Source organism: Schistocerca piceifrons, chromosome 8 (assembly GCF_021461385.2).
Source record: "Schistocerca piceifrons isolate TAMUIC-IGC-003096 chromosome 8, iqSchPice1.1, whole genome shotgun sequence".
Taxonomy (NCBI): Eukaryota; Metazoa; Arthropoda; class Insecta; order Orthoptera; family Acrididae; genus Schistocerca; species Schistocerca piceifrons.
In genome coordinates, this window is record NC_060145.1 from 301,221,200 (window position 1) to 301,233,876 (window position 12,677).

A 12,677-nucleotide genomic window follows, 5' to 3' on the forward strand; every position below is an offset into this window, starting at 1 on the left:
CACACACACACACACACACACACACACACAGACACACACACATATGTCACACTAACAAATGTAAATCCACCTGGTGTGGGAGGTTTAAACCTTTGAAATGTGTCATGGACATACATAAATAAACAGTGACTGGTAACAGTAAACTTGTTGTTTCATTTAACATGATAACCAGCTAAATTAATGTTTTAGTTCCTACATATTCAACAAGTTTTAAAAGTAGTGGATAAAACAATTAGAAAGAAATATTTACTTTAGAGAATACCACCAGCAATCTGTCATGAGAAATAACTGTTGCCTGATGGAGCTGATGAGTGGACACTGCCACATGCCAATCCAAAAATTGTACTGCTTTGTGGCATCTAGTGATTCATAATGAAAGGCATAAAGCAGAATCCCTCTCATTTGTCCTGCCAGTGCATAAGTGCTGTTTGTACTGGTCAAGCAAGTGTGCCAGTGCAGCTCATGTTAGCTAACAGCCTCCTTTGTGGCAAGTATTAACATAGATTAAAAACTGGGGCCACACTAGTGTGTCCACATGCTTAACTTGAGGTCCATTGGGCTGGATAAGCAAAGCCATCTCAGATAGCACCCAGGCTATTTGGTTTGATTATGGTAGCCTACTTACCTCATACTCATCCAAACACACTTTGGGCTGGTTAGCGGCTTTCATTTTAGTTAGACATTTGACTACAGAACAACACGAGAAATTTATCCATATCATAGTACAACTATGTGACTACCTTTAGACATAATATGGTTCTCATTTAGAGGTAAAATTATGTCAATACCAACAAAAAAATTACTTACAGGTTTCATTACAGCCTTCTCTGAAATTATCATTATCACAACCTTACAGACTGACTGAATGTCTTACCTCTTTGATCTGATGTGTTCAAGGTGCCAGAATCTTGAAGTATTAATGCCTGCTGATAGTTTATTGCCCATCATCTAATTCACATAATTTCATGTAATGTGAGTGCCATTTCATTATAGGGGGTCACAAATATCTGACTAATATGTCCAAACTATGACATCTCAGGTCTCATTGTTGTCTCCATTCACAGAAACATGACAGGGATGTAGAAAAGCATGTATCACTGGAAAGAGCTTAAAATGCTGTGGGGAAATAAAAAATTGAAAATCAGGTTAGTAAACCGATTTATGAACTCTACATTATGTCATCCTAATAAATACGCTTCACAAAGATGGCTGTGATGGTCACAGATGACTATTTTCCTTCCACATTTTATGATAGAAGAAAATGGACCTTTTCGCTAAACAGTGTGTTGGTAGCCCTGTGCCTCCTTGCTTGTTATACTATGTAATGGACAGTGAAGCTTTGGAATTCAGCATAAGGAATCAACGAGGGCTTTTCCGAATTGTGTCCCTCACTGTACATGGTCCACTCAAGACTACTCTACATAAAATGGAGTATCATGATTGATAATGTACATCTGACTACTTACACCTTCTCATACATCTTATGTTATTATCTTTTCCCCACGCTGACTGGCTTCGACCTACATATAAATAATAAATTACTCATATCACTGACAACAACCACTGACTAAATGCCATCAGGAGTGTCACAGCTCTCCACAGCTCTGTATCACAATATAAAATCAAATCTTGTAAGTATATGAATATTAACAAACTGCAAATTTATTATGATACTGTTATTCCCACGCTATATTTTTCATAATATATTGTATTATGTCTTTGTAGTTGCTTGAAAAATGGCACAAAACCCAAAATCAGAATAGCACAATAAAACAGTTACAGCTAAAAATTAACATGACAACATTTAAAATAAGGACATTTTTATATTTCACACATAATGACTTTCAGTTGTTTCATAATTTGCAGATAATGAGTAAGTTCAACAATTAGTGATGTGAGAGAATGCTTCTACTGCTACAAAATAGAAAACCTCAAGCTCAGGCTCACAAAATATTCAGTATTGATGGTAATTTTGTGGAAAAGTAACTAAAATATTCTTTTAACATATATCTATTACTACAAATAAACAACGTGTAAGGAAAGACAAGAATTCATTGAGATGATAGTTCATGTAATAAGTGTCTTTATTCTCGGGGGTTTAAGACATTTTGTTCGGGTTTTGCTTTCTTGCCTGCCTATTCAGTTTGCTTTGAACATTGGTAAAAGGTAAAGTGCATGGTAATGGTTACACTGTATGAGTAATTGTTAAAATTCTTTTTTAAGTTTTCACTAATGCCAGATATAGAGACAAGGTGTATGATTACAACTTCTGTTGTATTAGACCTCCTCCTCCCACTGCTGGGAATATGTGGGTGCATTCTGATAATGTCAGTCTCCTGATCAAAACATACAATACTGTATTGTAAATAACAAGGTAACGTTATGGAAAATTGGCATCATTAACTAAAAAGTTAACAAAAGCTTACATGCAAAAATTGTCAGGCTTCCAGAGGGACAACTGTAAGAGATGTTTCACACAATGTTGATGGAGAAGTAAAATTGTTATACTTCATCTATTTGAACAACTTTCCAAGGAAACTCTGTGGAATTAATAATAAGAAATTCTGTAGGGGCTTCTTCAAACCTATTCAGTATTTACAGTTATCTATCAGTACACATATTGATGATGCACATAGAAGCAAATTGAAACATTTATCAAACTCTGACATTCACAACATTAAGGCAAGAAACAAAACATTTTCATAAAACCTCCTTCCAGAAAGGAACTTTAAGTACCAAAATAAAAGTTTCAACAAGCTATCTTCAATACAAAACACAGCTAAAAAAAATTTGAGGTCAGTCCTCAGTTAATATCAAATCTATAAACAGAATGAACTTTTTACTATTTGTACATGAAATTCATCTGTGAAGTAACTGCAACCAAATAAACTTAATAGGTGGCTGCAGATTTAAAGATGCACAAAAATGATTTTAGTTTCAAAGCTTTCAGAAGGTGGGGTTCTTTCATCCAGGAAAAAAGAAATGAATGCATTCATAATCATAATGTGGAAAACTGCCTTGGATATAAAGTAGTTTTATTTGGTAGTAGTTTCATTTTGAACCCTATTTTCCTACACATGCTGTAAGAAATGTTTGTTAATTTCACATAATCATCATACTCAAACAAAACTGTAGCAGTTTTTAAGCAAAAGCTTGTGGCAATTTTCAAAGAGTGCTACATATCCTGTGCCATTTGGATACCCTTCCCTGCTCCCATACCCCCCCCCCCCCCCCTTGACCTCTCACTAGTACTTAACTCCTCCCAAATGTGGAGGTGGGCACTGTTTCTCTAACACACTCTACAGTTGTTCTCATATTAACATCCAAAAGCCTCTTTCTTTATCTATCTCTGAATCTATTTGCACTGCATTTCTTCAGTACCTTCATTTCATAAGCCTCTTTCTTAACTCCTCCCAAATGTGTAGGTGGGCACTGTTTCTCTAACACACTCTACAGTTGTTCTCATATTAACATCCAAAAGCCTCTTTCTTTATCTACCTCTGAATCTATTTGCACTGCATTTCTTCAGTACCTTCATTTCATAAGCCTCTTTCTTCTCCCTGCTTCTAGTCCATTGATAAGTAGCACAGATTCAGAAAATATCATTATTGTGAATCCTGCTTCTTACAGTGTTTGTGTGTAGAGCATACGTACCCTCTTCAACAGTTTTCTTAGTGGCATTTATGTTGTCCTACACCCACTAAAGCAATCTCTCTCGTTTGTTCCTTCAGTAACCAACAACCTCTATCTGCATCTGGGCAGTTTCACTCTGCCCACATACTCTGATCCTCTCTGTCTCTCTACCATCCATCTCAGTAGCCCCTTCCTCTCTGTCTTTCATCTATTCCACATTCACCTTACCTGCTCCTTCCAAGATCACTCATCCCAGTTGGTACGCATGTATGCATTTTACGCCAGAAGAATAGAGGTTTCTTCTAAGGATTAGAATAGCAATTCTTTTAGTTTACTTTCATTATACACTGTTTAACATATAAAATTAATGGAATTATTCTTTTGTTAGATATCAGTACTAAAAAGTTTATCTTTTTGTTGCAGGTATATGTTTTAGCAACTCAAGAAGTACCTACAATAAATACACCTGAATATCGGTACTTTTTTATGAAACCAGGCAGGCAGGTGCAGCACAGATACTCTGTGAAGGAAGTGGAAAATGATCAAGCTGTACATGAACTAACAATAAAACAGAGACACTGTCGATTTCATTATGAAAATTATGACAATGGCCTTTATCCGTATTACGCTTACTCTGTGTGTATAACCGAATGCCGTAAAAAAGCACAGCTTCACCTCTGTAACTGTGCAAGTCATCAGTTACCAAACAATCGTAAGAAATTATTATGTTGAATTCAAACACTAACTAAAGTGCAGTTGTTATTTTGTTAAATAATTTTGTTTTTAATTTTGTTTCTTGCAATTTATCAAGTAAGTGAAAAGGATTTTGGTAACATGAGTATATTGATCTGGGTTTTGCAAAACTGTAGGCACTTTCTCCCTTAAGAAATCTCTCCTGATTAGTAATGCTTTTGATAAACCCCTGCTAAGCCATAGTTTGCACTTTCACTGACTGTGTGCTGAAATTTCAGATTAATGAAAATGGTAAATTAAGTTAATTTTAGTTGTCTTACTCCTTAGCTTGTACTGCAACTTTAAACACATAACTCATCATTAAACTAAGGGTATTATACTACTTTATGTTTGTAGACTGGCCATGTTAGTATCATTGAATGACAACGAAAATTTGAGTAAGTTAAAACCAGAGATGAGCTCTGCCAAAATTTTTGCAAAAGACCTAGTGGTCTCCAGAAAGGATAGGTTAAATACCATTGGTGGTGGAGTGTTTGTTACTGTTAGAAGTAGTTTATCCTGTGGCAAAATCGAAGAATGTAGTTACTGTGAGTTCGTATGTGTAGAGATTACACTTGACATCCAGAATAAATTAATAATCTTTTCCTGTTACTGACCCCACAACTCAGATGATTCAGCTGCTGAACAGTCCAAAGAAAACTCAAGTCTTCTCATTTCAGATAAGTAACACACTCATACAATTATAGGAGGTGCTGACTTCAAACTATTCTTGATATGATGGTGAAAATATGTGTTTAAAGTTGGTGGTAGGCATAAAAGATCATCCAAAATTGACTGATTACTTCCCCCAAAATTATTTTGAGCAAGAGCCCACTGAAAGTGTAAATGGTTGCAAAAACATACTTGACCTCTTAGTAACAAATAATCCTGGTCAAATAGGGAAAATCATGTCAGATTCATGGATTACTGGTCACAAGGTTGTAGTAGCAAGACAACACTGTAACATCTGAATCCACCAAAAATAAATGCAAAACATATATATTCAAAAAACCAAATAAAAAATCACTTGACACCTTCATAAGAGACAATTTCCACTCCTTCCACAATATCTACATAAGTATACAGTACATATGTCTTAAATTCAGAGAAATGGTATTGGTAGCAATTGAGAGATTTATATCAAATAAATTAATGAAAAATGGTTCTGATCCCTTGTGGTACACGAAACAGGTCAGAACACTGTTGCAGAAGCAATGAAAAAAGCAAACCAAATTTAAAAGAAAGAGAATCTCCAAGATTTGCAATGTGTTACTGATGCATAAAACTTAATTTGGACTTCTAATAGCTTCCACAAAGAAACTCTGTCTTAAAATCTGCCAGAAAATATGAACAGATTGGGGGCGTATGTAAAATACACCAGCAGCAGGATACAATCAGTACCTTCACTGCATGATACCAGTGGTAATGTTACTTTTGACAATGCTGCTAAATCAGATTTACTAAACACAGTTTTCCAAAATTCCTTCAGTGAAGAACATGAAGTTAATATTCCAGAATACAAATCAACAACAGCTACTGGCATGAGTAACTTATGAGCAGATATCCTCAGTGTAACAAAGCAGCTTAAATCACTTAATAAATGCAAGTCTGCCAGTACAGATTACAAACAAATTAGGTTTCTTTCAGAGCATGCTGATACAGTAGGTCCATACTTCGCAATCATATATAACTGCTCACTCGATGAAAGATCCGTACTGAAAGACTGGAAAATTACACAGGTCACTCAAGAAAGGAGTAGGAGTAATCTGATGAATTACAGTCCCAGACATTTGCAGTTATCTGCAGTAAAATTCTGGAATGTGTACTGTGTTTTAACACTGTGAATTAGCTCAAATGAAATAGTCTATTGATAAATAGTTAGCACAGATTCAGAAAATATCATTATTGTGAATCACAAGTAGCCCTTTATTCACACAAAGTAATGAGCACTATCGACAGGAGATGTCAAATTGAATCCATATTTCTAGATTTTCAGAATGCTTTTGACACCTGTCCTCAAATTTCATGCATATGAAGTATCATCTCAGTTGTGCAACTGGATTTGTGATTTGCTGTGAGGTAGGTCACAGTTTGTGATAGTCAGTGGAAAGTCTTTCAGTAAAACAGAAGTGGTATTTTATGTTCCCTAAGGAAGTGTTGTTGGCCCTCTGCTATTACTAACCTACATAAATGATTTAGGAGACAGTCTGAGAAGCCCTCTTAGATTGTTTGCAAGTGATGCTGTCATTTTCCAACTAGTAAGGTCAAAACCATTTGGAAAATGACTTAGACACAATATTTGTATGTCATGAGAACTGCACCTGACTTTAAATGAGAAAAAATGTGAGGTCATCCATCTGAGTACTAACAGAAATTCATTAAATTTCAGTTATATGTCAGTCTTATAAATCTAAATCAAGGGAGTGGTCTAGTCCACCATGTTGAAACGCACCTTTAAATGTTTATGCGGAAAGAATACAGCAAAGTAAATGCATTGTGAAAATTTTAGTTGCTAAAATACACTGCAAGTGTTTTTTTTAAACTTTTGAAGTTAATCATTTTTTGTTGCATGAAGAACCGCTTATGATTGCAAATTGTGTAGCCCTTCCTGCCTAGTGCACAATCAGCCATGACATAAGAACATAGCGCCACATAGTGCTAATATCCAAAGTGATGCCAGCGAATTTGAAGCACCTAAAAACCATATAAAAAATGTCACGTATTATTAATGTTTTGAATAAGAGGCAGCTGACATGAGATTGTTCAAGACTGGACCATGAGTCAGTAGAAATATATTGCTTGATCATGTTTCTCCTCACATCGGGTTGATGGTTGCTTAAATATGCCATGCCATCATTGAAGCAAACAGCTTCTCAAAACATGTACTGCACCATGGATGCAGGCAATTGGGGCTGTATTATGCATTGGAGTTATTCCCTCGACTTTCCAAGAGAATTGTGGTAGTAATCAAAGGAATCATGGCAGCTGTGAACTACGTGGATATCACTGTAGACCCTAGAATGTAACCAGTTTTCATGGCCACAATTTGAGTACTTAACTTTTTGATAATACATGATCTTGAATGAGGTTCTTACCTCAGATTTGTTGCAATTTCTCCACCTGAAATAATATTTGGGTCTAATTTCCATATGCGTGGAAATTTTTGCAGAATTACTCCAATAAATGATGTTGTTAAAACAGTCAAAATGCTTTTAAAACTATTTTATTGCATTACAGACTGACATAGCTTTAGTGCCTGAAAGATGACATAAGACTGATATACCACTGATACTGCCATTGCTCCTTATATAATTCCCAGTAATTCTAAAGTTACATTACATGCCATTTTAGTTAAAATTATTTGAATTTAAAATTAAAATTTCAATGCTTGTACAAAACTGGTTATGGAATTTGACTTAACAATTCAGAGCAAGTTTTGTGAAACTGTAAGCTTTCTGAACTATTACAACTGTCATATCAAAATTACATGAAATGCATATCCATAACAATCTCTCAATTATTTTTGTTAATTGTACTCTAACAATATTTACAATTCAAAGTCTTTCATTTATGTAACTTTTCATAAATTTTGCATTGTAATATTGCATTCTTCATTATGGTCAGAATTATAATTTTTTACTAAATGTTGCCCTATTCTGCTAGATTACAACCACCTGCATCCTTTTGTGTTTGATGTCTTCCCCAAAGGTGATGGCATGTTCCAGCAGGGTAATTGTTCATGTCACAAGCCCCGAGTTGAACTGCAGAAGTTTGAGGAGCATCACAGTGAGTTCACACTGATGTCTTGGCCACCTAATTTACCTCATCTGAACCCAGTGGAACACATCTAAGACACTACCAGGTGTTACCTCCACATCCACATGCCATTGGACTGTAATTTATAGAAATTGCTTGGTCTGTGCATATAAACATCTGGTGCCACACACGTCTAGCAACCTAGGAGTTGTCAAATCCATGCCAAACAGAATCACTGTTGTATTTCACTCGAAAGGGGAAGCAACATGCTATTAAGCAGGTGGTCACAAAGTTTTCACTCACCTGTATGTGTGATGTGAACTCATGACCTATTACTGGTACATTTAATTTGACAAGGGTCAATACTATAAGCAGACAGATATGAATTAAACAAGATCTCCCCCTCTTTCTGTTAGTGCCTGATATCTTAAGTTGGCCTTTGAGCAGCTCAAATTATATTTAGCACCATTGTATCATGCTAAGATACATGGACCATCACCCACCATTTATCCACTCGTACTGCACAGCTTTCATCAGCATCTTAACAGTCAATATTTCTCACTCCTTCACCATAGATACTTTATTGCCCTTTGTTACATAACAACAGAAGATAATTTATTAGGACAAAAGTGAGTGAAAGTGAAACAATAGAACAGAATTTTTATCTTTGTGCTAACGCAATGAGATACCTGTGGCAAGAATGTTGAATTGACATTTTTGATCAGTTTAAGAGTGTGTTGATCTCTGACTTACCAGTATTATTCTGATCATTCTTCTTTGGTAAATATTTGTTTAAGAATATTTGATTTGACTCAGTTCAGATTTAATTTGAAATTATGTTACGTTTTTAACACAAACACAGAGCTGACAAAAATGAATAAATCTCTTACATACACCCAATGTTTTCTGAAGCTAGTATGAGCTAAAATAAGACCTACTACACCTCAATGTCATAGCAATAATGCTCTTCCACATCTACAACTATACTCCAAAAGCCATCTTACAGTGAGCGGCAGTGGGTGTTCCTGGTACCATTATCATTTAACTGATATCGCATTCTATTCACAAATGGTATGTGGCAAGAACAACAGTTGGTAAACCTTCAAATGAGCTTAGATTTCTCAGACTTCCTGCTACAGTTATTTTGCAAGTTGTATGTGGCAGGAAGCATATTCTTCTTGGAATGTATGCTCTCAGAGTTTCATCAGTAAACCACTCTATGATTCACAACATTTCTCCCACTGCAGTTTTGTAAGCATCTCCCAAGTATTCTCGCACTTAATTAAGGAATCTATGATGAAAGAGTTGCTTATCTTTGGATCTTCTCTATTAATCACACTTGGAAAGAGTCTCCAACTGACAAGCAGTACTCACAAATCAGATACCATTTTGATCCAGCAGCCATTATGAATGTCTATAATTCCTTTGTGTCTTAACTCATGAATCAGTTGAAAGGGTATTATCTAAGTCATTTCTTTTGTAGATAAATAACATTTCCTTAGGATCCTTCCATTGGATTTCAGTCCGTCATCTGCTCTTCCTACAACCAGTTTTCTGTGGTTTCACTTTGGATGATATGGAGAGTCAGTCAGTTAGTTGTGTGTTCCACAGATTGTTTGAACAATTCTGTTATTGAAATGATGTGGAATGAGTTAGTGTACAGGATATGTATAAATGATTAGTGTTAACCTTAATGAACCCATTATTATTTTTAGTCCCACTCTTGCAACTACACTTTTTTAAGATACTTTTCGAAAGTATGTTGAGAAATCTGAAGCCAAGGTAAATGTGGCTGTTGTGAACCTTAGCTGGCTACCATAGAGTAAATCAATTGATTGACCAGCTCTTGTGTCATGTATTTCTATCCTAAGATTAAAATTATTAAAATATTCTTTAACACTGAGGAGGCAGCTGTACCGTGATATTGAGACTAGGGACTGTCATAATATTAAGCTCTTAATTCTCTTAGAGCAAGTGCTGTGTACATCTGATAGCCTATTTTGTCACTTGGTTTTTGTCCCTTGAAAACAGTTTTTGAGCCAGAGCAGTTGCCCTATAAAACAATTACACAGCTAGGGTGGAAATGGAAAAACACAAAATATGCATAGACTAACAGGGTTTTACTTACATTATTCCTCAATTTGTACAACAGATAAACTACTTGAGACAGTTTGGAGCACAATTTTTCTGTGTGACTTGATTATCTGAGTTTCTGGTCTGCGTAAAAACCTATAGACAGTGATGTAAACAGTGAATCATCTATGAACATTTGATGTGTTCAGTGTAAACTCTTTGATTCTCCAAGTTGTCTCTGAACTAAAAACAATTCTAAAAACTCCATGGGACATCACATTGTCTCTACTCCAGGATCGCCAATTCACACATGGCCTCATCATCTGCATCCAGGAAAACCAAAGACTGTAAAGCAATAGTTCTCTTTTATGTTAGCACAAGGGACCTGTCACACTTCAAATAGTAGCTGGCCTCTCCAATCCATATAGTTCTTAAGAAGAATAACTAGTGGCACCCATGTAGCAACTATTTTCAGCTTAATGCCAAGGCGATACCTGATCGTTATCCTGTGCCACATATTAAACCCCTTGCTATGCACATTCATGGTAAGACTGTTTTCTCCATGATTCACTTTGTCTGTGATTTTTATCATATACCAACTGCACTGGAAGATGTATCCTAAACCACTGTCTGAACTCCATTCAGACTTCATGTATTTAAGTGAATGCCATTCAGACTGTGCAATGTTGCCCAGACTTTTCAACCCTTATTAGATGAAGTAACTAGAGACTTAGAGTTTTGTTACATCTATATTGATGGCATGCTTGTAATGTTGTCTAGCAAGGCAGAGCCTCTAGCACATCTGCAGCAACAATTCACTAGACAACAAGAACATGGTTTAGTGATTAACCCACAAAAATATATCTTCAAAGTGATGGAAGTAAAATTCTTAAGGTAGCTTATCAATTCACAAGGAATTCTGCCACCTCAAGTCAGAGTGTAAGCTATTTCTCAGTTTCCACAGTCTGTTACAATATAAAAAATACATCATTTTTGGAATTGACAACCATCTATCAATGTTTTGTGCACAATAATGCATTTTGATAACACCTTTCTATGAAATGCTAAAAGGTTTGCCTAAATGTGGACATATGCTACAGTGGACTAATGAAAAGATAGCAACCTTTTCCAATGTAAAAGCTACTATTGCAGAAGCTGCATTGTTGGCTTTTCTTCTTCCTGATGCACCTTTTGCAGTTATGACAGGTGCATCATCAACTGCAACTGGAGCCATGTTACAACAGTGTGTGCAATATTCTAGCTTTCTTCAGCAAGAAATTATCATCTCTGCAAGCAAATTGGTCAATGAATGATGGCAAACTCTATGATCAGATTTTTTATTAGTCATTCAGCACTATTACATGCAATAGACTTCATCCGTTCACTTAACCCATTAATTTTATAAAATACATTTTTATGTATTTAATGATATGAATATAATAGAGGATTTGCTTTTCAACAACTACTGTACTTTTCTGTGAGCTGCTTGTATCTGGGGTGTTCAGTTGCATTAACCAAATCTCACATTTGTCTTGGAGAGACATAATTTAGCTGACAGCAGATTTCACATTTGAGTCTCTTACTTAGCACACACTTCTCATCCATGAGAGGTATGACTCCTATATCATCACACTGCACATTTGAGATATTATTTACTACATCTAAAATTTTTGTTACTATAACATTTTTCCCAAGTTTATTTAGATGAAAACCATGTGTTACAAGGAATCTTTTCCCCAAATTGCTAATGTTCACAAATGTTACGTTTTCCGATCACCACAAATATTTTGTGTCTCTGTATTTGCACTTTCAATTTCTTTGTTTACACAGGACCATTCTCCCTAGTTGTAACAATGTGGCACTGAAAAAACTTAACATTTGTTCCTCTCAGCTCATACAACTTTCTTTTTAATGAGATTGAGAGATCCTTTTTTCATTCCTTGTGGCATCGTTTGATCCTGCCAGGAAGATAGAAAAGTCCTTTTTGCTCAATGAGGAAATTTATCCTGACTCATTGATGTAGCAGCACTGAATTTCACTCTTGGCTTTATTATGCAATTAAAATTCTGACTACTTTTCCAAGGATATTCAGTGGCTACACTTCATCCTTGGCTGTCTACATACAGTTCAATTTTACATGTACTTGTCGTTTGGAGCTTGCCGATTTTCTGCCTACCTTTACTGTGCCCGATGTCTTTTTTGGCAATGTTTATTTTTCTTAATATAAGCCAATAATGTCTCAGGCAAACAGCTCATCGGTGCCAAATTTTTTGAAAACTCTTTTGCATATAATCTTTTACTTAACTGCAACTGAAATATTCCATGTTTTACCTCATTTGCAAAGTTGTTTTCTTTTCCAGGTGGTACACTCAAACTTTTAACAACGCAATCTGTAGTAGAAAGAGTTTTAAAGTGATTTTTGTGCATTACATTTATGTTCACTTCACAGTTTCCTATATCCTGTATTACCTGTTTGTGACTTT

The 12,677-nt window shown here is 35.5% G+C and overlaps 1 protein-coding gene across 1 annotated transcript in view; it reads left to right on the plus strand.

Annotated features, from left to right (window-relative positions):
- The window catches only part of LOC124711844 (sodium channel protein Nach-like), a 158,680-nt gene that overhangs the window by 92,678 nt on the left and 53,325 nt on the right, over positions 1–12,677 (plus strand). Inside the window, exon 6 of the mRNA XM_047242069.1 lies at positions 4,057–4,345. Coding sequence (XP_047098025.1) covers positions 4,057–4,345 — 289 coding nt within the window. The remainder of the gene's footprint in view (positions 1–4,056; positions 4,346–12,677) is intronic.